Source organism: Varroa destructor, unplaced genomic scaffold (assembly GCF_002443255.2).
Source record: "Varroa destructor unplaced genomic scaffold, Vdes_3.0 BEIS01000001.1, whole genome shotgun sequence".
NCBI lineage: Eukaryota > Metazoa > Arthropoda > Arachnida > Mesostigmata > Varroidae > Varroa > Varroa destructor.
In genome coordinates, this window is record NW_019211454.1 from 40,851,741 (window position 1) to 40,878,869 (window position 27,129).

At 42.0% G+C, this 27,129-nt stretch overlaps 1 protein-coding gene across 8 annotated transcripts in view; it reads left to right on the top strand.

The window, feature by feature from the left end:
• Positions 1–25,954, top strand: part of LOC111242932 (GTPase-activating Rap/Ran-GAP domain-like protein 3) — a 389,128-nt gene extending 363,174 nt beyond the window's left edge. For 7 of the 8 annotated variants that reach the window (XM_086976696.1, XM_086976697.1, XM_086976699.1 and 4 more), the window contains 14 exons: positions 215–417; positions 2,403–2,514; positions 2,859–3,011; positions 3,624–3,736; positions 7,264–7,377; positions 8,356–8,536; positions 11,224–11,412; positions 13,420–13,607; positions 14,500–14,728; positions 16,727–16,807; positions 18,047–18,207; positions 18,443–18,572; positions 19,557–19,813; positions 20,146–25,954. In XM_086976696.1, coding sequence (XP_086832822.1) covers positions 215–417; positions 2,403–2,514; positions 2,859–3,011; positions 3,624–3,736; positions 7,264–7,377; positions 8,356–8,536; positions 11,224–11,412; positions 13,420–13,607; positions 14,500–14,728; positions 16,727–16,807; positions 18,047–18,207; positions 18,443–18,572; positions 19,557–19,813; positions 20,146–20,412 — 2,378 coding nt within the window. In that variant the 3' untranslated portion in view covers positions 20,413–25,954. The remainder of the gene's footprint in view (positions 1–214; positions 418–2,402; positions 2,515–2,858; positions 3,012–3,623; positions 3,737–7,263; positions 7,378–8,355; positions 8,537–11,223; positions 11,413–13,419; positions 13,608–14,499; positions 14,729–16,726; positions 16,808–18,046; positions 18,208–18,442; positions 18,573–19,556; positions 19,814–20,145) is intronic. The other variant, XR_015318501.1, reaches the window with a different exon arrangement.
• The last annotated feature ends 1,175 nt before the right edge of the window (positions 25,955–27,129 follow it).

Consider the following 27,129-nt stretch of genomic DNA (forward strand, 5'->3'; position numbering starts at 1 on the left):
TACAAGTTATATCGATAAGTAAAAATCACCTGAATAATGTTGCAATAATGAAGATTATAGAAATGACGCAAAACACTCTGTTTCGTCATGTAGGATTGGCGGGAGCTATCTTGATTATATTAGACCTCCACTTACCTATGGGAATGCATAATACAAAAACTGATCGTACCGTTTCGTTCTAAATCTGCACGTATACATTTATCGCGCGTTTTAGAAACGGGAAACAAGGATTTCGAGAGACTGGTCAACTTGCTGGGCGGGAAAGTGCGCCTTAAGGGCTGGGACAAATACAGGGGCGGACTAGACGTCAAGGGAGACATGACTGGCAAACAGTCCGTGTATACGATCTACGAGGGGCACGAAATTATGTTCCACGTATCAACATTGCTACCGTACTCCAAGGATAACCGACAGCAGGTGAGTCAGTCACCATTTCTCTCTACAACGATGACAGTGTCACTGCTGCTACTACAACTATTGCGCATTCACTCAACTGCTTTGGATTTTGGTGGTCTGCTGCTTTCCATTCGTTTTTCACTAGTCTCGTCATTACTCCTGCCCTTCAAACCGCACCTCTTCCTTCAGCCCTCTCGTTCAGTCGCCGGCCATTATCATTTTCCACTTAGATAGATTTCACCTATTCTTATTAGAGCAGCGACTATCGATCGCCTAGACCCTCGGCCTTCGTCTGTTTGGGCGTCGGCTTATCTCCCATTGCCCTTTTTCCTATCAATATTTTTTTGTATCGACATCAGTACTATCAGTGAGTCTCTTATCCTTTAGTGTAAACGGTGGGTGCACTATGTATTACAGATAAGAGTAAACGGTCAGCAGACAAGGCCTTTTGCGTTTAATCTCGCACTCAGCAAAATGGAGCGATGACAGGAAATGCGTCGAACCGGCAACATGAACATGTAGGAAAGGGTGCTAAGACGAAGCCACAAAATAGGGCTAGAATATAGGTGACACCAACAAAGCATGTGTAGGCTCCCAACATGCGATGGTGCTGGGCTATCCTACACGTCCGGCCCCTTTCCGACTATTTCTATCTATTCAATGAGAGAATAATGGGAAAAGGGGACAAAATGCGTCAAAGTATGCATTGACGCTCTATTTCTCTATAGGATTCAGGTCACTACCCATTATCGTGTCCTGATTCATCTTGTGATTACTATCCACCATTCAACTTTTCTCCTTTCTGATGATTGCTTTTATGTTACCTCTTCTATCTTCGCCCTTTCTTCTGTCTTGTTTCATTCGTCTCAGATGTACCTTCTGCTCGTCTCAGTCCGCAGAAGCTACTATAATTCAGCCTTTAACCGTAACAGAGCATCGCTTCCTGCGCAGTCTGCCGTCTCGTTCTTCTCAGTACATTTTTTTTGCTCCTTGGTGCTATTACCCATTTGTGTCTGCCGTACGCTGTTCGCTCTTTACTCTTTGCTTTCGGTAATCCACCTTCCATCAACATCCAGACCCTTTTCCCGAAGTACCTATCCATCCATTACCGCGATCAAGTGCAGCTGCTTACTTTCCAAGACAGCTGGCCCTAGCGGCACGGCAAAGGGGCATCAGCAGCCTTACTTTCGAACATTGGCATCTTTTTGCAACAACATCACTCACTCCTCGCGAAGTTCTCCCAGGAACGCTATAGCTAGTACGTGGTTGCTAGTGGCATCGCCAGTGTCTCTGCTTCTACGTACAACGGTCGTCAGCAACGTAGCGAAAGCGGGAAGAGGGCGAGTCATATGAGTGGACAAGGTTCTTTGCGACGAGATGCTCGTTTGTTTTGGTACAGCCCTCTTTTTTCCCCTGTCTGTACCATGTATGTTGTGTATGTGGACATTCCGCTCGTACCACCCGGGTGATTCGCCTCGATGGGCACATAGCCTCCATACTGCCGTATGCCAGCAGCATATTATAAGCGGCACAGGCTTGTGAGACCTGACGTCAGAACCCTCGTTATCTATATTAGCTACAAGCAGATCGAAATTTGTTTGTGGCCGTTTGCTGCCAAATACGTCGTTTGCAGAATCCTACGGCCGGTTCTTGAGGCGTTTTTGGTGCGGCAGTAGAGCTGCACCATTGCACTGTTGGAATGATCGCTAAGGATATAGGCTGCTGGAAGATATTCTGATTACCTGAATAAAGGTATAACGCCAAAACCTAGCACGAGGAGGTCACAGGCGAATCCTATATAAGCTCACTGCATAGCAACGCAAAATAGGCCGTATCGTGGACGAAGAAATAAAATCAAGCCATAACCTGAGGATGGCAATCCGCATCCGAGTAACTCCTTTACGAAAGCAAGGGCATGAACCTCCTTTAAAACCCTTAGGACAGCGCGGCATCACTAACTAATAGCATGAGTCTCACTTCTCCATCATTGTGTCGTGATATTGCAGGTGGAGAGAAAAAGGCATATCGGCAACGATATAGTGAACATCATATATTTGGAAGGAAACTACGAGGACCATATCAATTTTAAGCCATCCATGATAAAGTCTCAATTTACACGTAAGCATATACAGGGAATGCTGAAGGATATCTCGTCTGATAGCAATGACTTTGCTTTTCACTGTTGATATCATAACCATAATATAATCAGCTAATAAGATAGTTTTAAATGGAATTTGCAATATATCGGCGAACTAATTTTATGTACGATTCTAAGGAATTGATCTAATTACGTGTGGCCCGTTCATTTGTCACCCGCTTGTCCTAGGCTAGTTTTATCCTTTTTTTTTCTACTATTTTTGTAAAGAAGTGTGTGAGATTATAGTTCTGTTTATTTTTTTTAAAATTATATTTGTTCTGTTATTGTCTAAGCATTGCTGTCTTTTTTCATATGATTTTTGCAGACATCTTCGCGGTGATTACGTATGATAAAAGCGAAGATGCGTTTCGCCTTTCGCTTTTCTCAGAAGAGTCGGTTCCATTATTTGGCCCTACGCTTCCCTGTCCGCCCGTGTTCCACAATCATCAGGAGTTTCGGGAGTTTTTGCTCGTCAAATGTAAGTCGGCAAAATAGTGCTACATTCCAAACTGCAGGTCATTCTACATTTTAAGGGTACGCCTACGAGACGTTGGGTGTATGACACAAAACCGATGAAATTGTAGGTATCTTGGAATTGTAGAAGTTTGTAGAAAACTTAGAAAAGAAACCTTTTCTGTGTAGCTGATATGAATACATTCTACATACATACGTGTGATATACTGCCTACAACCGAAACCGAATCTTGGCGCTCATCAGAGAAAATAGTGCAGCTAATCCCTCCATAAAGATGCATATTGAAGCGTGGTGCTTTCTTGACACTTGCTATGACGCCAAACTCTGGCCGCACTCGACTGAGTGAATTCTCAGAATCAGCAGACATCTGCAAGTTATTACCGATTTCAGCGGCGAAACTATTGCCACGGTATCCATCTGAGCACAAGCATGAGGCCAGATAGCTGGCAGCCGCCGAACGGACTCTGATGTCCTTCCTGTCTTTGGCAGCAAGACGAAGCGCGGTTAATGAAAGGCCGCTGGAATAAGGAAGAATCTACCTAACAACTCAGCCATGGAAAGTCGACCTACACGACTCATGTGGTTAATTAACTGATGCAACGTTTGCTCTTTTCAGTGATCAACGGCGAGAAGGCAGCGTTCAACACGCCGATCTTCGCACAAAAGAGGGAACGTACCCTGGACATGCTCATCAAGGACCTTTATCACGAGCACATATCTGACCGAGGGGTAAGTATATCTGCGGGTGCCGTCCCTCCATGCTGTTCCTAGATACCTCTTTCAGAGTAGTAAACAAACAACGACGGCTGACTCTTAATTATTACACCCATACTGCTACCTGACGCTAAAAGCACTATAATTTTTTGCACTGAATAGGACAGTGGAAAACTTTTGCTATTAAACAGTATGAATCGCAGTCGGTTGTACCAATAGTGCAGTGGTAACGGGTCAGTGGTTGATGCAAACGTTGAACATGGCGGGAAGCTTATTAATTCGTGACAGAAGCGGCATGTTAATATTATTTACATACAATAAGGGTCAGTGAATATAAAGGAGTCTGACGTGATTATCCAGATTTGTTAAACTAATTAGATCAAAGCTCGGCTTCTTTACCCGTTAACTTAAAATTCCCTTTTATAATCATATAAAAGAATCTAGCGTGATGAACCGACTAATGTAACCAGTAAAGCCTACTACACGCCAACAAAGCTAAATCAATGACATGAAAAATGGTGACCCTATTCTAAATGCAGCAAGCTCGAAAAATAAGGGGCCGGCCATCTATTCGAACGAGACAAGCAGCGCATCGCGGCACTTATTCGACCGCTTTCGGTTTTCGTCGTTATTTGTAGGAATACACATACACCATTGACACACTGCGATTAGGCAGGTTCACATACGTTCGCTTGTCCACAGGGGCGACTAAGCCCAACCGTGAAGAGCTTTATCGACTATCCCGCTACCCCACTCATTGCGGTTATCGTCTAGTTAGTTCGTTCGATATATTGGGTCTTCCTCTTGCAACAATCATAGTTGAAGCAGCAGCGGTATACGCAGCGACCAGGGGTAACGTCTACCCGCTTCCACTTCCATTCAGCTCTTGCATACGCAAGTAATACTAGTTGCAGTAGCACACGAAACAGTGTCCTTCGAATGGTCGTTGATATTCATCTGTTCCTCCTATTTATCCTTATTTCGGCCTTTTCTCTGTGTGACATAACGACACCTGCGCCGTGACCTTCACCACGGTTCCGATACAATGGACGTCGTCCACTTTGCTAATTAACAACTAGACACACTCTAATATAGTCCGATCTAACTCAGTCTAGCACATTTTGTCATTGCACATACCGCCCGATGTTTGGTGGTCTAACGAATCATATATAGCAGTGTATATCCTAAATATGACAGTTCCCGTTTAATGCGGTGGTTAGCTTAACTACAGACCAATAGCTTGGTATCGTACTAGCTTATTCTGTGACGTAACTTGTCATACTGCACTTTTGTGGCACACCCTATTAATCGTACGAGAGCCTACATCTATGAAACCGTCGTTTCATAATGACGGTGGATATTGTATCCAGATATTACCTGCCCATTGTGCTTAGCTAACACGCTGCTGCCGGTGCCTACTGCACTATGTGGCTATCTGCTAGACAGCTTCGTGTTTGATTGAAGGTTACTAACAATGATACACATCGTCGAAGGCCGGCATGTACACTCTTGCTTAACTGCTCAGCCGATCCCTGGTTGAACAACGATGTCAGACACCGGAGTGTAGAAAAAAGCCGCAGTACAAGTATGGCAGTAGGACGAATTGTGTGGGAACTGATTGACTAACTGACCGACTACAGCCAACTCATTAATTGAGCAAGCTGCAATATTCTTTCTCACTGACCAGCCTTTACTGCTGTGAAGGTCGATAATAATCCGTCTTCAGTTTTCATTCGCTGGCGCCTGTCGCTTTAGGGTGACGAAGGAAATGACTACTCTCAGTCGTTCGATTGCCGACGATGAAAGGAGCGATAACGTTCATCGGTTAATTCTCCCATCGAATTGCTTTCGACAGCTATCCCGTTAGCTTCGCGCTGCCTGCCATCCGTCGTGTCTTCGGTGGATTGCTTACGTAGGTTTTGGTTACGTTCAAGTATATACGCCGATCCCGGCCCCGCTGGTCCCATTATGCCTTAAGGACTAGGTTCATGGCTCCTCTCCAGCTGTTATCATCCCTCTGTATCTCGAGCGCCGGCAGCGAGAAAGGCGCATACACTGAGACAGCCGTTCTAGGCATTATGACACATTGACTTGAATTCTGTGTCGTAGCCTAGTCAGTTTCGTAGCTCTCCATAGTCCAGTGATCCACCTTCGGCCCTCCGTCCTTTTCCACAGTGTCGTTCTCCCGCTACCGATTGAATATCCTTGTCTTATTTCCCCGATTCTTCTTACCTATTCACTCCTGATGACTCGTACCCTTTCTTAATAACCTATCAGAGATACAATATTGACTGTTCCCTTCGGCTATGACTGACCACATTTTGTCGAATTGTACTGTTCGTTGGCTTTTCCTCTGGCCCATTTCGCTTAAGCGAGTCCAAACCAACGCAAGGAAGAAGGCTAAACTCATCACGAAAAAATGTAGTAAGCAACTATCCCGAGGTCAGTATTCAGATAGCACTCCACCCAATGCATCTCAATAACTCCTCTCAGCCACGACGTCTGTACTTTATCGAAAAGCCCTCAAGAGGCAGATCATCTCAGAGGAAAGAAGAAAGCATGGAGAAAGATAGCAAGTAAGCATGATTACCCGCAAACTACTCGTTTTCGTATTGGACACTCTCGACACTTTTTTCCTGGACGATGCTTGCGACGACTCCCGCTGGGTATTATCCGAGCAAAGCCAGTAATAGTGGTAGCAACGGAGGCAGCAGCTTTTATTAGACAGCGGAGTTACCATACCATTTCCTCCTTGATGTCCTCTTATTCTTTTTCTTTTAACTCTTTTGTGTTCAACTTGCCGTCTGTAATGGTATATTTCGAGGCCACCAAAAAAAAAGTAAAAATAGCGTCAGAAAAATACAGCAAAAAGAGAAGGAAAGAAAAAGCGCTTACACCGAAAGTAACGGAGATTATATATATATATAACAACCAGAAAAAACAAGGAAACGTCGCGCCCTGGGAAAAAGTCTGACGCGGAACAGCATTTCGTTTTGCAATCCTAGTGCCACCACATCCGACCGCGCGTCCGCCCGCATTGATACTTCGAATTTGCTTCAATGTTTCCTCGCAGCCGTAGCGTCGAAAACATCGATTAGCCAGATATGATACTGAGCTCGATTAGTATAGGAATAAGGTCTGCTATTTAAATAAGTAAGCTGACAAGGAAAGCTTCGATGGGCGTGCCGTCTCCGTGCTGCGGTATGGTGTTATATAGTGCGACGCCTCGGGATGGTGGCAGTTGCTATAAAGCAGGTTGCAGCCGAGAGGCGACTGGAAACACGCCGAGTCCGAGCGAAGACCATGGAAATTATGTACTGACTAGTTTGTTGACATCTATGTTATCGCCGATATCATTGTGATACATTGTAGCATGTGTCACAAAATAAGTATAAAGCATCATTTAGCAAGAGTATCAGAACTCCAACAGCGAGTGAGCTTGCACAACTATAACCCAACGAATAACTTTGTCTTATTCGCCAGAAGTCCGCTCAATTATAACAAACTTATCTGAAGAATTGTGGTCCGATTTGTCATTTCAGACGATGTTGAACCGGCGGGCGTTCTCCGATGTCCTTCCCGAAACCCCTCGAGGATCCCGAAGGAAAGAGGAGGCTCGCCAGGTGGAGTTCGTCCGCATCGGACAAGCACTGAAAGTAAGTATCATGTATATCGCGTTTTTCTAGTGCTGAGAGAGCGGCTTACTGCCAGATCGCTCTGTGCCTTCACCTATCTCCGATGGAAAAGCACTAACGATTTTACCATCTTACTGCCACAACTTATTCTGCTATTAATACCACTACCCAAAGTCGCTGAACGGCTGTAACCAGCTGCCAGAGCCCCTGAGGATAAAAATCGGTTAAGTCGAACACGATTTCTTAGTGTGCGTGGTCTACTGCTTTGAGCATAGTACTACAATCGGAAGGTGCGTACAACGAAAAAGAGTCTGACTAGAACCTGCAAAGAAGGCCCGAACAGCTGTCAGAGCTTAGAGACTCGGAAGTGAATCTGAAGAAAATATGGAAATCTCTGCCTGCCCATTCATGTGCTTCGCCAGTTATTAACCAATTATTAACTTTGCCGCTATCTTTCTAGGCACCAAGGAAAGCTCATGCTTTCTCGACTGAGAAGAAAAACTAAAAAGGCCCTCATCAGCCAGTAAAGCCTTTATTAGTAGATACATTGATTGCTTGGCGTGTTTGGTCTCATCCGTCCGTTCCGCTCTCAGCTCCGAGTCAAAAGTTCTACGTAATTTTTTGCCGTAAACGTTTAGCAGTTCGAGCATGTCCTTTAGGTCGAAAAACAATTTGCCACACAGCTGATTTATGTGCAGCTTCGTGCAGAAGTAAACTGTGATGATTGCTTGGTTTTAGCTCGTATATTACGAACGGTCGCAGCAGATAGAAGTCGAGCGTGTTCCAGTGAAAAAGGAAGCAAATTTAAGCTAAATTTTAAACAGTTTGAGCTAAACGACATTTTCTACGTACAATATTATTCCGTTTAAAATGTATTGAACGCTATAATATTTATAATAATAAATAAGTGGTTTTTCGTCAGCATGATTGCCTTACGATTAACTTACCCTTCTTATTACGTTCGCTTTTTGGTCTATAATGATTGCTTGTATTGTTCAGCTGGACACGATCGTAAAAGGCGACGCACCCACATCGCTAGCAACAACGTCTCTGTTCAAACGGGAGCCTTGGGAACCACACTGTTTTTACCCGGACTTCCCGCACGAAGTTATCTGTGGTGATTCCTGGGCTGAAAAGCGGTTAGTTCTCGCAACAGAAGCTGGGATATATATTATCGAAGGTACGTGAATACTAAATGTGTTCTTATTTTATCCAGAATCAACACCTACCCTAGAGACCAGACCGCCTGTAGTCTCTTTCACAGCGCATTGACCTACGTTGCCGCGAAAACATCATCAAGAGCAAATACAGTTTAGTTGACGATAGGTGATCGAACAGAATGCTACGACCGGGTGGCTGAGCAATTAAACATGACGATTCATACATTTTCTTTACAATAAAGGCTATGACTTTCCAGTTAAATGTGTTGGCATAACTGATCCTCGCAAACATCGCCGTCTACATGTGACCTTCCATCTTGCCCATCTATTATTATGTAACTATCGTACAAGGCCTGTACTGTAAACCGCTGTATACGATGAGCGTTGCGACTTTATGAAACTATTCCTACAAGGAGCTATGCAAATGTCATCTTTAATCGTTAGCATTTACTAATGAAATGACAAATTCTGCAGAAAAATCTACAAATCTTAAAAAAAATACAGGGTGTGTATGTAAACCGGGACGAAATTCATATGTGCTTATATTGAGTCGCCTGCTTATTTCCAATGGGTTACAATGCTCTTATAATATATAGCACAGTGCGTACGCGCCAGTCGTTCAATCATTCATTCATAATACGCAAAAATTCATCACCATCTATTTTTCAAAATGGGTTATCGGTACCTATGGGTTACTTACGGGATTGCTACTCTGCAGCTTTTCACCTGTTTCTCAACCTCTTGGTGTACGTTTCGTTGTATATAGTATTATTACCCAACTGTAGAGGTACGACCAGCTGCATTTGTGCTTGAACCAAACATGTAGTCATAGCGAGCATCCGCTAAACCTCATTTTTTGTACTTTTTATCATGCTAATACTTCTACGTGCTGAATTTTATGCAACACACGCGGGCCTAGGAGAAGGGAAAAATAAACAGGCCGAAAGATTTACTTGTGTATCTGTTTGTTTGACGAAAACAATTTTGAATAATAGCGGGAACAGCAGTAGCGCCAAAGTTCTCAGTCGTCTTTAGTTAGCTGTCTTTTGATAGAAGACATCATATTATTTAGGCACAGAAATAGCTGCAACGACAGCAATAGCGCCCACTTTCAGTGCTATACAGAGGTAGACTTCAGAGATAATTTGCACACGCTATAACATGGCGCATCTTGTTGCAGCAAGAACAAAAACAGCACTTGTCGGCGATGCTGTCACGGCAACGTCGACAACGGCGGCGGGCGCAAACGTTCAAGCTTTAGCCAGCAAAGACTGAAAGGCAGCGCTATCGGTTCACGCCTACACGCGTTCTAACCTTGAAGAAGCCGCAAGACAACTATGGTCACCACCCCTATCATCGCCGCAACTGGCAAAGAACACAAAGAACAAAATAAACAATATAAATAACAAGTAGCTATAGCTATGCCTAGTATATTAATATAGTGGTAGCTGTAGGACCAGCGAATATCGTTGGTCGCCGCTATTCGCCAATGAAGGACAACACAAGCAATCAACCAACCTGCCAAATTCATTTTGTTGCCGTGTCCGTGTACTCGTATAAGTGCGCGTACCGTTGCGTCATCAGGGGCCGTCGGACTCAGTCACTTATTCGTACATTTGGTCTGTAGCTGCTGCTCCGGCAGCCGTAAAATGGGACTTCGACTATAGAGAGACAACGAACAAGCGAATGAAACTTCTCTGCCCCCGACACTCCCTTTGCTGCCGACTTCCCGCTCGATCACCAACCCTAGCCGCATTCATGTGCCCCAAGCCCTGCCGGCGAGACGTACATGTAAAATACAACCGCTTGTTATAAGTGTCGGGAAACAGGCGCAATACGAAACAGTTCGAAAGCGCAATTACGAATTACCAAGCAGCGGCTCAGAGAAGGGTTCAGTCCTACCGACTCGGAGGCACAGGGGACGCTCAAACACCCGTTATCTTTACACTTGCGAGCTCTGCAGTTACGCTTTACTCGTATGGGATATACATTGTCGTTAGTGGAGTACGAAAGGAACGTGGGCTGAAAAAATGTATAACGCATGGAAGAGGATGAAAGAAACGGAAGCCAGTGAGAGAACGCGAAAAAGAATTCATGCAAATGGGTCGCTGTTGCATGACAGAACATGCTGGTTTCCGAAAGTCGCTTGAGACGTGACAGGAGGCACTTTTTGGACAATATACAGATCTGATCTGCATTCACCGTACCTATCATCGCCTTTATTACCTTATTTAATATATTGTTGTTAGAAGAGTGTCTTGTTGAGAATCATTAACAGGATACACTTAGTAAAATGTAACACACAAAATCCAGGAAAATTCACAGTTCGTGTGGAAACGAGTACGGGGTTAGAATTGCATTATACGCAATAAGAATTACCCACAAAGCTACTGCCAATCTGTCCGATCTAATACAGATCGTACGCATATTCGTGTCAAGTTAACACAACTTGAACGTGTTCAATGAGGTAAACATTATGTTGTCTGACGAGCAACGTCACTTCCAGACATTTATATTTCGATATCGTCGAAAGATACCATAATTATAATGTGATAGTTTGATATTAATTCCTCCTGTATTCATACTCGACTAAAAAACAACTCTAAATCATAAGCTTTTTCGAACAACGAATTACCTATACATCTTTTCAATATATCTTCACTGTATAATATTCATGAGCACTTTCTTGCTGTCGTTTTGTTTTCAGAGGGTCTTCAGCATCGGCAAATCTTTGACAAAAGTGTTCAAGTGAAGCAGTTATCTGTTGTGGAAGCTCATGGCATCCTGCTACTACGCACGGACCGAGGTCGGGACTCGCGTGTCCACGTATTCCGCTTATCCGACTTTGAGATCGATCTATCATTCGGCGCTGTCAAGACGCGCCATGATCTCAGAGGTGAGTAACCATGGGCTGGACACATTTTATGACCATCGACGATCACGTTCAGTAGGGTGGGGACGGGAAAATGAATGCAGATATTTTCGTGTTGATAGCCCCTTGAACGGCGTGTTTTAGGTTTATTAACGGTAAGGGGTCACAACCCGACTTGCAACTAAACATTAACCAGAGTTACAGCAATCGCTAAAAGGATAGAGGAAATTCCATTCCGTCGCAGTCCTCAGTTGGCACTCGATCTAATTAGATGAAAAGCTAAACATATATAGCGTAAATGCTGGTCTATGAGGTTGTCAAGATCATGAATCTTTCTAATGAATCGAACGAGGAATTAATTTCCGTCCAAAAGAAAAAGTCGCTTAATTTGCCGCTTATAAAGACCAATATGGTCCAATAGGTTCAGTCATGTTAGCCTGTTAAATTCGTAAACTAATTAATTATCTCAAATAATATACCATAAGCAGTATTTCATGCTAATAAAATTATTGTAAAAAAAAATACATTATATTTTTTTGACGGATACGCTCTGCGGTTTGCTTTTTTCACATGGATTAAGCAACAGGAACAGCAATAGGGGTTTGGCCGAACAGGCTGAGCTTCCCTCGTTTGATTCCCAATTTTAAGCAGTTCCCTTCCGATCTTCGACAAAAGAGCCAATTTAAAAATAGCTAATCTACTTAGAAGTGCTGTTACAAACCTCTAATGAAGAAGAGAGAAAACAGGCCCAACTGAGCCACGTTGGCCCGTTTCACTTCACTTAGGTCCTGAATCTATACATAGCTTGACGATTGTTAGAAAAAACATGACGTGGGATCATGCAGATGCAGGGGGTGTGAATCGAACAATGCCAAGCTAATATTTTTTCACGGTAGAAAATCGTCGGAAGATCAGTGAGTCGGCTTCTATTCGGAGTGGGCGTATTTTACAATCTGTACAAATATTATTTCGGAGTGTGTGTGTCATATCAACGTCGATCTATTTAGAAATGTCTGTTTAGACATCCTTAGCCGCTCTCCGTGCGTGTGACGAAGGTTATGAGGCTCAAAGAAGGACGTGAGCGGAAAGGACATAGGCAAACGGCAATGTTTTCCGGAGACTTACTTTGAATCGATAAAAGAATGCGTCTAAAATCAAAAGTAAAATTTTGGTAAGCAAAGCCAATGATAAAAGGAAGTGCAAATTTCGCGTATACTTTAGGTAGAAAACACTAGGTAGAGCCCAATAGTACGGTACAACCTAGAAGTAAAACTCCTTGTGACCTATCAAAAAATAAATTCTTACTGACCTCAAAACACAAATATAGAATAAATGCAGCGAAAGAGGTACGTACAAATCTACCACAAAATATCAAAATCATTTTTATTGCTTTTGTCAGATGGCATGGCAAACAAACGTTAATCAGCTTGATTGATATAGGATTTTACTTTATATTTTATGACAGTGAAGGAATACAGGCAATTTCCCTCTATAAATATATATATATATATATATATATATATATAAGTTGACATTTCACTGATGCAATTTTCAGCAATAGAGAATTTTGAATCTTTAAGTATACATAGATGCTCTCATTTAGCATGGGGTACATTTCGTGAGAACTACTCAAGAACAATCGTGCGGGTCTGAGATATTCGAGGTTTATGTCTTCAACATTATCTAGACCAACCTCGTTTATGCGCGCTCATACGCGTTGTATCTTAAGTTTTGTCATAGTCGTTAAAGTCAAAAAAATACAGAGTATGGGAAGACTGTGGGGCACGAGGCTGATTTCGAAACTTAAATATACGAAGTTTCCATGCTAGCGTTGGGCAGACAGCACGATCCAGTTCCGCTTATCAGTCAGATAATTATGCAATGAATTTATGCCAATAACCTTTACGTTTGGCAGATACTTGTATAGCTTGGGGCCTTTGCTAAGATCGATACGAAATTTTGAATTTGTACAGGTTCTTGGGGTGTATAGAAATAAAAGAGACTGTCCATCTCCGGTTTACCGATTTACAGAGCACCGTCTGGAGCGTACGAAGGGATGCCACCTATACTCGTTAAGCCGCCCCGGTGGCAGTCACTTGAGGATGGCAGTTTGTATCAGTCGGAAGCTACTTCTGATGCAGTGGCGCCACTCAGCAGCCTGGACAACTTGGTGCGCCGCTTCTGACACCGATACGATCGACGGCTTTCAGCTCGTTCGAGTAAGTGTAAGGCACAGCAGTGCTTTTTCATACATTTTGTCAGCAAGTATCAGGCTTGCAGCGCCATGGCCTATGTGGAAATGATCCGATGTCCTCTAGAATACCTGCATGGAGACTTTACCCCCCAAACGACTCAGCCGACAACATACCTTCTTTAAATGAAATCAGAATGGCAACAAAATCTGACATCTGAACGGAACATCTGAAATTCTATAAATATGCAGATTGACTAATTTCATATCGATAAGAACTCTTTCTTCGTTAAGTGTCCATTCTCGCTACGTCGACAAGGGGTGATTTCTCTTAGCCCAGGTCGGACTGCGAGCGACAAGTTGAATTAAGCCATTTTGCGCGATCGTCTAACACCGAATTAATTACGTATTATATATAATAAAAATATAGTTACGAAGAAAGTACGACGCATTGTCAGAAACACAAGTCACTAAAGACGTCTACCTAAAACGCGGTAAAGTGCTTGCCAATATTCGTGTAGAATTGATCTCCATTTTACATGAAAATAGTAATACGACTAAGCTTGAGCTAATGTCGTTGAACAAATGGGCGCTTCTACACACCGTAACGACCACAGATTCGTGTGGTGCCGAAGCATTCGGTCATTGCCAACAAATCTATGTTGTCATGGATATATCTGTTTCCTATTGCGGCGCGCAGATCAACATAGCTTACTGCAAGTGTGCTTATTTTTTTTTGCAATAACCCGTAGATTCAGTGGTAAAACTCGGGCTCCGAATCAAATTTTGAACTTTATTGACTTCTGGAGCACATAATGTTAGCACATAACCGCCATAAGACTTCACATATATGTATACGCACTGCGTACATTCTGATATTTGACGCTTGTTGAAATGGCTGCTATCGTTGCTTTCGTTAGGAGTTGAACGTAAACGAGGCACCCGTGATTTGTACTCTGGTCGACACTCCACGACCCGGTGCTGATAACCAGATCTGCGTGGGGTATCGCCATCAGTTCGATCTGATCAACGAAAAGACAGGCGAGATTGTGCGGCTTCACAATCTTGACAAAGTGGAACGTCTTCATCTTGTTGCCGCGTTAGACATCTACGAAGATGATGAGGCCGAGCTACTACTTTGCTACAACCGTAAGTGATTTGTTTTAGATAATGCAAGAACAAAAGCTTGCAAGAACGTACTGCAAGTGCCATTGTAAGGTGAATAGTGTTTTGAGCAACATACGCTGCTATGCATGAGAATCCCAGTCCGCAGATACATCAGCCAGACTCACCGTTGACACGACTTTAACAGTTTTGTTTCACGAAAACTTCAATTAGAATTAATTAAACTCTAATTAATTTTAGCTCTAGCTCGTTCCTCGTAGGTTAGTTAGCACTCCTGTTTATCTGTGAAAAAAAAACTCATATAATACTACTAGAAAATTTCCCACGCTCAAAAAGGAAGGCTATCTCGTTTTAGAGATGGTCTTTAAAAGTGAGGAAAACCAAAAATGTACTCGAACATTTTTCGTTTTCCTTACTTTTCGAAGATTTAAAAACTACACCAATTTATATCTTAATTCTTATCCTGGGTTTCATAATTGAAATCGGTCGCCACTTTCTCTTACTTATCTGTGTTCAAGGCCGGACAGGGCCTAATCACAGAATTGATGGAGGAAAGTTGTTGCCTAACCGATGTGAGGCAATGTACGGATCGGATTTCGAGCCCGAACGCTAGAGGGGGCCAATAGTAGTTAAACGAAGATTTTTTGAAAACAGCGAGACACCCTTCGAATTGTGGTACATTTGACTCGGCTAGCCGTACCTTAACGGGATGATGTTTCATTGTCCCGCTTCAGCTTCAGTCAATAGTTAGCGCATACAGGTTTAGTACGTGAAATCTATTAATTTCGTATTCTAAAACTGATTGAAAATGAAGATTAACTATTGATGTACTTTACATTGAAGGTTTGTTTAGATCTTACACTAAGCAGACAGACTGAGCGCGTGACTCCAGTCTCTGGCTATGAATTAGTTGTATGAGGTGCATGCCTCTGAGGTTTTCCCTGTGTTTCTTGCCATTCCTCCGAAACTGGTGGTGACAATGGAAGACATTTACATTCAGTTACACAAAAGCATGGGAGTATGCGTAGCTTCTTACTGCGGCTGAGTGTAGCGAACTATATATAGTTCATGAAATCCTTTGGCCATGAAGTGTTTAACTGAAGACCGGTCTAATCCATTGGGCTGTCGACAAACTCGACCTCACGATAATTACAGACTAACCTGATAAGGCCACATTTCTGGAAATTCTCGAAATAGCTCAAGCTCCTTCAAAAATGAAGGATTATTTTGGCAAGTGAAAATTAGATCAGTATACGATTTTCGTACGGCTTAACGATATTAACTGTGCTTGAAGTTAAGAGCTATAGTCAAGCGCCGCGCCTTAAAAACGTCGTGGTAACAGTTGGCTCAAGTGTTAAATGAGTAACTAAATTTCGATATCTAGTAGATGCAAATGGCTTCTTCGTTGGGCCAGCTCTGGGAAAACTGTTCAATACCGAAACCCCAAGGCGCGTGAGCCACGTTCATATATAATAGCCCCAACTTACATTTTCCAGTAAGATTAGGTAAGGAGACATCTCAGTCAGTTTATGCAATATGAACGAGTATAGACAAACCACCTCAAAACTTCTTAGTAGGCCATATTTTCCTGTGCTCACTTGATAAACCGGAAATTAGCTATCTGAGTATTATCATCTACATGTCAAAAAAAAAACATCAAGAAATATCCTATGACATCACGCAGGCCCAACCAAACAGTTCTTGTAAAAGTGCCGCCGCAGAACTTTTCTCGTAGTATCGAAAAACTCCAACATAATTGCCCGCTAATTGTTCGTAAGTTCCTCAACTACTAGTAGTACCCGGTTTAGTTTTGCTGTTTTTAAATATATCGCAACTTAGGCATAGATTCGCCCCATCCGTTCGTTCCTTCCGCGTGATTCGGCGAAAATCTCTTGGAATTGGATTCACGCTAGAAGCCAGGCTAACATTAGTAAAAGATAGATTACGCCTATTTAATTTATGCTTATCAAGTACTATAGAACGTCCGGCCTCTGCTTTATTCCGCTGTTTCGTGTATTACAGATACAACGCACTTCCAGAAATTGCAAGAGGAGACAATCAATACATTTAACTTTCAATGGAACGCGATGCCTGAAGGAGTCGGTACGTTATTGTTCTTCCTGTTTCTTCTATTTGTTCCATAGGCATTGTTTTGCGTTGATGCACGGCACGTACTAATGTCCACGACATAACCCCATATGCCTATCCCTATTTTCGATGGCGGCATCCTTAAGTGCGATATACAGTGCCCAATCGACAACCGTCAGGGTTATTTTTCCGACTGCTATGCGATGATTATATGTATAAAACTCAATATAGAGGTGCGAATTCATACTTCACATGCTAACTGGTTGTCTACTTGTCTACCCAAACGGTTTTGCTAAGTGATCATATTTACTATATTATAATATAGACGTATATGCTAATTTATATACAGGACTGTGTATCAATATTGGTCTCTCTCTAGCTATCACTCTGCTAGGTAATACTCTACGCGTTCAACACACTGCCGACGTAATTAGAACCATATTATGCACAAATAAATATATTTGAGCTGGTTAATAGTAGGTCTCTCTTTCGCTTCCTCCACTTACCGGTCGTCGTTCGCGTCAGCCGGGTCGTATTATAAAAACTGGCCACTTGCGTCCCTCATAAATCCCTTCACATTTATTATAGAATGCCTAAGGGGGCAAACAGGCCGCGGTTGTTACTGCTTTTTACCAGCACACGGCCCATGATTGACCAGAACGTTGAATAATATCGAGTTCCAGCCCAACGAAAATGATTCGCTGGCACCTGAACTGTCTTACTGAAGTAGCGTCATGTACGTATCTACCCGCTTTAGCGTAGTCGCTCGTTGAGCATTGACGATTGAGTGATGTAGTGGTCGACTGGTGGTAATACAGGGCAGGATTAGGCTTTATTAAGCCAATCTAAAGCCGACACTGTGTTCGATTCTGTTCGATCCGCATTCAGCATTCGACTTGCTATTATCGGCCTATCGGACAGGACCTACATAGAAAACAAGGCAGTGAGAGTCATAAAAAACCATTTGCCCACTGCTTGTCTGCTTAAACGCGTATTTACCCAAGTGGGTTACGTTTAAAACTAGATATAGATCCTGTCACTAGAAATAATGCGAAGTGTGTACTTTCGAGCGGATGAAAAGTTGTGTGGTCCCGAATGTTGAATAGTATGCAACTTGCGATACGTGACTGATTTTACGCAGAGGAAGAAAGCGTTTTGCGTGGAAATATACCTACATAGGCCTCATCTCAGTCATCTTTGAAGGGTATGGCACAATTAACTATTATTCGTGTCAATTGTTTCTCATAATTGCAGTTTGCGTATTTCCGTACATAATGGGTTTCAACTACGACAGCATCGAGATTCGCCTGATCATCAATGGAAATCTCGTTCATAATATGGCCATGCCAAAACTGAAACTCATTGCATCGAAAAGCGACATCTTTTTTGCCTCAACGGCGCCTGAGTTTTTTCAGGTGGGAATCTTACTTACGATTATGCCTAAGTTATGCTTAAACTGCGCGCGCCGATTGAAACGTCATTGCTATTTTGTTCATAAAAGCTACCTTATGGAGCACTTATATGCATAGTGATAATAATTGGGTCTTGTGTTCAAGTTAAAGTAGTTTATCCGGCTTCATTAACCTAAGTCGAACTAGACTATAGTTGAATTACAAATATATAACGACGAATTCCAACGTGTAATGTTAGGTGCGCAAGGATCGAGTACGTGATGATCCGACGGCCCAAATGGGGCAACAAGGACAATACTTTACGTTCAACAATAACCTGAGCGCTATCAACAGAGACCCCTCGCTGTCGCCGCCCTCGTCGCCGCATTGTACGTACTGCTATCACTACACCATCAAATTCCACCCAGTCTGTGCAAATTAAGGTGTTTTTGTAAGCATTATAATCGAAGCTGTATTGCGTATAGGTAGGCAACTGCTCCGGCCATCGATGTTACTAAACGCGACTGTCATACAAATATTAACCCATCTAGAATGATGGGATGCCAATAGATTTGATACAAGATGTTGCTACCTGACTAACAGTGTACAGTGCAGCTGTTTACATTCACCACTACTTTCCATAGTAAAATAAGCTATAGGAACTACGTACAACATACGAAGTTCAAGATGGCCTCCTAGCTACAAAAGTAACGGTAACTGCTTTTCGTTTTAGACCTTAGTCTATGCTTGCCGCCTTCCCTTCTGCGCCTCTATGTTGTATTTTAAGATGAGTAAAATTTGTACATGCATATACATGTCAACAATTTCGGGAATGGCTTCTACTGTTGTTTAGCTAGGACTAAACGTGTATACTCGAGAAACTTATTTTCTTTAATGTTTAGAACTTAAAAAATAAATTATATATAAATATAAATAAGGATTCATGCTAGCTGAAAATAGTGTTGAATTCACATATCTTTTCAATATTGATGTGTAAATGTACAGCCTCGCGAGATTGAGTAGCCAGTGAATACGAGAAAGAGCAACTTGGGTTTCTTATGGTCTGTGCAAAAACAGATCGATGAGAGTAAGCAGAATGTAAATAAAAGCGCAACTGCCCTGGAAACACGGGTCTGGTTTCCAACAACCTGTAATATAATTATTACTACTTTAACTATAGTCTACTTTAACTAGCTAGCTTTTGATAATAACAATTATATTACGAATATATATATTATATTATAATCACGAGTTACGGTATACCCACTCTATATTAGTATTTAGTACAAACATATAGCTCCTTAATTAGCTAGATATTTTAAATATCGTTTTGGGCACCTACGATTCGTTTGGCTTTCTTTTTCCTTTTACAGCGACAGGTAGTACGGGTTCAAACGGGGGCGTAGATGGAGGCGCGGCGGTTGGAGGCAGTGGTTTGAAGCCGGTGCGTATTTATCGCATTTCGTTCAGCTGCCTGACAGGGAACGCGTCTCCGTGCGAGCGACGTTGCCCCACCCCCTCGCTTCCTTCGCCGGCAGCCTTTCTGACAGCCGCTAATAGCGCGCCCGGAGCTACCAGCGTCACCCATAACAACTATGCACAGCAACAGTACTTATCACCGGACTTCCAGGTTTGTGCGTTGTAACACACAACAGAAACTATACAACAACAAAAGCAATAACAACAAAACAATGCGCAATATTTCGAATAACAGTATTCGTTGGGTATCCCCGCAAATGGTCTAGTGCGTGTATCGGGCATGCAAAAAGTTGGAAGACTATTATAAGGCCGAACACAGCGAATATCGTTCCAAAACGTCTCTTTTGCCTCCCACCGGCGCTGATCTACCAACCATATCATCACAGAGCGTATTTGACGGATGCGCTCTGTGGCATGAGTAAATGAAAAGCCTATTGATTCTCAATGTTTTCTATTGACTGTTACTGTTTTCGCTATGTATAGGAGGGCTGCGGAGGCCGGCCGAGCCGCAGCGCGTGCGCGTCTCCGGTGCCGCCTTTACGTTCGCTTTCGCCGTATGGCAGCTCGAAGCGCAGCGTAATGCATATCACCCACGCAAACAATAGCTCGAACAGCTCCGACTCCGGACTGGGCAGGAGTCTCGGCGCCAGCCCCCCTGCAAGCCCTTTTCCTACCTCCGCCGCACCGGCGACGACAACAGCCGCTAACACAACTCCCGGAGCATCAGCAGCAACCAACAACGGAAAATAGCTCTCGATTTATGCAAGACATCATCAATAACACAAAAGAAATAGAGAAACAAAATGCCGATGACAACAACAATAATAAACATTGGGAAAGCAACAACGTGTGATGAGTGGTATACAGTACTATAGGTGACGTCATCTCATTTGTGTGGACTATCAACCGAACAGGAACATACCACGTAGATATTGTTTAAACCATTCAGATAGCTTTTTGCGAAAAAAACGGCTAGTTAGGCACAGAGCTGACGTCCATAACCTGCTGATTCACTGGCAAAATCCTAATACAGAGTTGTGCTGGGCCAATTGGCCTGATCTGTTGGCTTGTCGATCTCATTGCAGATAGATACAGAAAGGCGAACATCAGGTAGCACATAAAGAACGATAACACTAGGAGATATGACGCTGGAAGCGACCGCCGTCTGTACCATCCATTTACGGCTACCGACAGTTGGGTTTGCGCCTCAACCGGACTCCTGGGCCGGGTCTCAAAGAAAAATTTATGCGAACGAAAAAACACTATGCCTACAACAACAACAACAACAACAACAAAGTTTTTGTAAATCAACAGGAAAGGGAAGCGAAATTATTTTGGGCACCTGAAATATCCCCTCGTGTTTTAAGTCTATGCTGCCTCCGCTTTGACTAATAAGTATAGCGTACTTAACTGCATTTTATTAAACTTTAAATAATAAACGTAGTACGGCAATTTACGTCTGGTATATTGTACATCTAGCAGAAATCTAGCTAGAAAGCTGGTAAATGTAGTGAAGGCCCCTCTGTTGCGATGCAATTCAAAGACTTCAATAATTTCCGACGATGTGCTTAAAACGATTGATTTTTACTAGTTTCATTGACTTAACTAAGTACGGGTAACACGAATTTCATCAACAGGAAGCTGCGACTGATAATACCGTACATAATTTATGTTTTGCATAATATAAAGGCCGATACCAACACTAAACTTTCTTTAGCTAGTTGATAAGGAAAGAGCCGTGGAACGCGTGACTGACAAGCGTCAGTCCCAAATGAGGGCAGTTCTAGTGGGCTGCAGATAGAAGCATGAAGATCTTCAATGAAGACGAATAGTTCGAATTCGATCAGGTGATGTGAGCTGCGTGGGTCATCGATCAAAAGTCCTCAATATTGAATAGCTCCACTGGCATAGTAGAATAACGGTCAAATAAGACAAGCTTTCCAGACGGCCCACTCAGCTGCCCGCTCGAAAAGCGCCATAAAAAAAAAAAAACTAAAGCGAAGCGCGAGACGCAAAGGAGAATACTGTCTCTCACCGTGCAGCTACACATCAAATTGCTTTTTTGTCTTTTTTTTTTTTATTATGACTATAATTTTGCTATGGAAATTTTACGGAATCGCTTGAAGCGTGAGAACACGTACATAATGCGACCAACTTTGTCAGCGGTTAAGGGAGGAAATGCGTTGAAATGAATAGATTTAAATATACGTAGAAAAAGCATACAACACTGATCAAACAGTATCGTATTATTTACACCTTCGAACTGGAAAAGGATGTCATGACGGCAAGAGTCAAAAAAGGTTACAGTGAATATTCCATAAATAAAGGTACGACATTATTATACTATTCTATGTGGACAAAAACATGGCCGAGCGGTCGATAACGACGCACGGTATAATATAACGCTTATTACGTGACCATATATACGACGCACGCACACGCAATGGAACGAACGATCGACACAGATGTTGAAAAACCAGTAAAAATATACAGAAAACATAACTTTTTCGCACAGCATACAGAAATTATTAAAGCGTAGATTGCTCAGCGTAAACTCAACACGACACAATAACACATCTGCTCGTGTACCCCTGTTCAACATATATATATATATATATAGGTACTAAATTAATGGCGAAAACGAAGCGAAAGGAGACCAGCAGACAGGTGATAACATACAAATGTAGGTAACATAGATAATAATGAAAATGTCAAAGCGTCTATATAAACAACAAATAGAAGACAGGGGACAGCGAAACGAATTGTTGTTATTACACACAATCTGAAAGAGGCGCAATTTCTATGAACCTATCTATGATAACATTACGATGGTAGCATCGAGCAAATACGTACTTTCGTTAATATTGACGATAGTGCATAGATGAGGAGTGAGATTTGCGACGAGGAAAGTTCTAATTTATGATACACGTATACACATACGACAGTTACGCAATAGGTCTAGTAGAAATTGTAACGACCCAAATCTAGTGAAACAACCACGGAAAAGACAACACACACACACACACACACACACACACACACTGGGTATCCAGGATCACATGCCATTACGACAAAAACCTAATTTTAGTGCTGTTCTTTCTTCACGTCCGAACATTGTGAAAAATTCTACGATTTTTACCTAAAATTCAAAACATGTTAGGGGAAATACTATATTTCATCTCCGAATAGGGAAATCTCTCGTTAGCTAGCAGTCTGCAGCAGACAAATGTAAAAGTTGATGTAAGCGTTAGTCCAATCACCGCCAATAACCAACAATAGCAATCGCGTAGTAGCCAGTAAATAAACAAAAAATCTCGTGCACTAGGTTCGTGGCGTACAAAGACCCGAACATATATGTAGAGCTCTCCCTACAGCCAATATTCGCTATACATGGCCTATCGCCCGCCTTGTCCTGATAGCATGTGCCACTGTAGACAATGGGCAATATTCTTCATTTTTGCTGACCGTTTCTCCTCCGTACTGGAGGCCCCGTAAGCGCTGCGTGGACCGCCTCTCTCATTCGTTGCATAAAGCAGCACTGTTGATTAATCCTGACGACGATCCTGACGAGTTTTATGGTCTGGCTTGCAACAACTGATCAATAAGTAGCGTATGGGCCAATGTCTGATTATTGCTTCACATATTTGTTGAACATACAGTAACTATTTGCTCCTGAACTATTAGCAGAATTTGGCCGTCATCTACGATTTCGACAGAGTACTGGCGGTTCACAAGGCTTTTCAAACCCCACTGCGAGGACAGGGGCACTGGTGGGCGGTGTTCAAGGAACAATATTGTGACAGCTGAAACAGATATACGTGTAGACTGGCAATAGGTGCAAAACCAACCATGAAAATGTGGCAATAATGAGTATCGCAATGGGTCTTTGTAAAAGGGCGACTATTAGTAAGACGAATAATATTTAAATGACGGGTTCATTACTAAAGCGATCCGTTGAGAAACAATGGGTCAACAAAGGGTACGGAAACCCACGAGCTGCAACGCTTGAGTAAAAAAAGACCAATAGTCGCAGAGATAGTACAGGTACAGATAAGCGTGGCCATAGAAGCACTTCGTATTAAAACTGTTTTGTAAATATACGCCTATTCTGTCGAAATTACCGTATGCTGTCAGTAATACGTTCGGTACGTGTTATTATTATTGCTCTTCTTTTTTGCTCGTAAGAATAGTGCGATACATAAAACTTTCGTCCTTTTCCTTTCGTGCGTACCGTTCAACTTCCAAGAAAGCGCTGTCGTAGCCAGGCCCAATCTGGTCCTGGCTGAAGGTGTACGTGGCAGGTGATAACTTAACTGTGCTAATGAGGATTGACGGCTGTATTTATTAGAAACGCAGTGTGCTTTCCCTGTGCACCTTCTGATATTTTCGCAGTGTTTCTGGAGATCCATTTTCTCGTTGTGACCCTGTGCGTCTCACAGATGTTCTCAAGCATCCTTTGATTGAATGCTACCAGACAAGTTCACCTATCGCTTGACCTCGAGACAACACCGACAGCCCCGATTTTAAAGCGATTGTATGTGATGGGTTACACGCAGCGGATGGTTAACTGCTAAACTATATACTGTGAAAATAAGTTGAAAAACTTGTTTTATTTTTCCTGTTCACGAATGAACGCAAGGGCGTCACGCTTATATACACATATACTTGCATATGTTAAGCATACGGGGCGTTGTTATATATGCATAAATGTATTGTTTCCTTGCGACTTAGTATTTTCTTCTTTTACATGACTCGGTTTTAGTTAGGCAAAAATTAGTAAAGTCCAAAGGTCCAAAAATTAGTAAAATCAAGAAAGTAGAGGCGAAGCGTCACAAGCATGATGAAACTATGGCACCAAACCCGTGTCCTAATCGGAAACAGTATACCACTGTTTCCGTGCTACGCCATTGTATGGTGTACCACTGTTATGGATTGAAAGGGCATTTCTAAATTAATGATTGCGAACGATTAGCCATCGAAAGGGCAGTTGAGGGCCTTGTCTGACTTATGATTTTAGGGCACTTTGCTTCGTTAGAGTTTGATGTTACGGCGCGAGCTGGAATCCTGTGCCAGGTCGATATATCTCAATACAGCTGTGTGTGGATCACTGCGCGTCGATTATTGGTTTTTAAAATGACCAACGATGTTTGGAGCCTTAAGAACGAAGACTGGAAGGAAGCGATGGTTGCCCCAAGCAGATTTTAATCAGCGAGGGTTCTGCCGCCCCGGATAACAATACTCAAGATTCAGCCAAACGTCTTAGATAATATATATATATATACACAAAAATATAACTAAGTATTAATATTAGTACTAACGTCATTTATAACGAGGATAAATGATAGCACGACGATAATATAACATGTATGTATATATATATGTATGTATATATATATATATATATATATATATATATAATGTAGGGACAACGTTCATATATACGGAAACAAGCAATGTGGGAAGTAGTAGTGGAGAGACAATGGAAGACAAAGCATAAAAGCATTCACTGCGGCGATATGCTGAGGGCAATGATTATTAATATTACTGTTTTTATTTTATATTGGAACATAACAGAAGTGCACAGACTGTAATAAAGTATGGAAAAATCGTTTCCACTGCAGGTTGACACAAAAGAAAGCGCAGCTTAGAAACACGTAGGACTATAAGGGCAAAAGACAGGAAGCAGCTTCCGCACGGTAGAACAAGCTTACATTGGCAGAGTCTGACGATATGGAGAATGAAATTAACGCTCTAGACATAAGCAAATGTATTAGTGGTTACTATGCTACTACTACTACAGGTAAAAATGATCCTGTAGTAGTAGCATAGGGAGAAAAAAGATAACGAGAGAGAGAGAGAGAGAGAGAGAGAGAGAATGGGTGAAAGCGATCATCTACAGCGTTTACTGTTGCCGTCGTAATGTTCAAAGTTGTATGAACTGATTTATCGAAGGATGAAAAACAATATAGAGAAAATAGTCAAGGACAATAACGTTAAGCAACGATAACAGCTTGAAAAAACGATAACCAGATGATCATGTCATGAACCACGGAAATTTCCCACTGATCGGTTCTATTCCACCAATTTTAAGCCCAAATGTGTCCTTCATTGAAATTTCGATAGTGGATAGCAAAGTTCACTAATTATAGTTATGTATATAACAGAAGTTACGCTTAACATCTACTTTTTAAAGTAACCATGAGCAGAAATGTTTTTGAAATGTAATTAGTCACGCCATCCTTCAGCGTCATTTCAATGCATCTAATAAAGAACTTGTTTGTTTCGACGGGAACTTTTGTTCTGATATGACAACAGAGTCCTAACTGGCAGTTATAGCTCCACAATAATTATCGTTAATGTAGAAATCGTTGGTGTTTCATACATTCCTCTACATATAGCATATGTTGCAAGCAACTCATTACGTTTTTTTTCCATATGTATCAAATCTAGCGCTAAAGAAAGCTCAGTTAAATTAAAAGTTTTTTTTTTTTGTGGGATTATTTTATCAGGTCTTTCTATTTCAAATAGCGCTTTGTAAGTACGAAATCGTTTCGAAATTTCACACTTTTCCGTCATTAAATGAGGGCGTCATTCGCAAATGATACACAGGAAACTTGCTGCGTAAAACCAATTGATCAAAGTCCTTCCTGTGAAATGTTATGCTTTAGCCCTATAGATTACAGGCTTTTAGTTTAAAATGTAATTTTTAAATAGTAATACTACAAATTGAGATCGGTGCACAGACGCGAATATGTGGCCTCGTTGTCAAGCATTTCTGTCATTAGAAAATATCTATATAACTATCATGCGAGAACGGGCTCATAATTTCGAATATAGTAGCCGTAACACACTAAAAAATCTTGTCATTTTCACATAAAATATGTAACTACCTGCTGTTTGTATTTATTATTATTATTATTATAAACAAACGTAGCCGCCAATAATGCGAGAGTATTCCTCTTTGCGATTTAATATCCGTGTATGTAATAATTCGGTGCTAACTAAATTTCTTAAAGAGGTACCCGTGGACTCCGTCTCGGCTTGCAGCTCCTTCTAGTCCTAGCCTTTTACTTGTTTCCTGCAAAGCGACCTATGGTATAGAAGGACGCTTAAGTAGAAAACAAAAAGTAAGGCTACGGTTCTGAATAGCATTCAATGCTACGGTGTAAATATAGGAAGGTGGTCTATCGCGAGTCCACCAATGAATAGCCCTAGAGACAGACGTGCTTCAACGATATTAATAAAGCGGTGTTATCCCAGCTCGAATATTTGATTAATTGAGTGCAAAATCAACAAACAAATATCATTCCCTATAATACGTTCCCTAAAATAAGAAGGTTCCCTCCTATGTTCCCAAACATAGAAATGTCTACTAACGCCCCGTTCATCGGGACTAAAGCGCCCTGTAGAATGAGTGCGACTTAACAAGCAACGATTACAATAAAACGTGGCGCAGACTCACGTTTC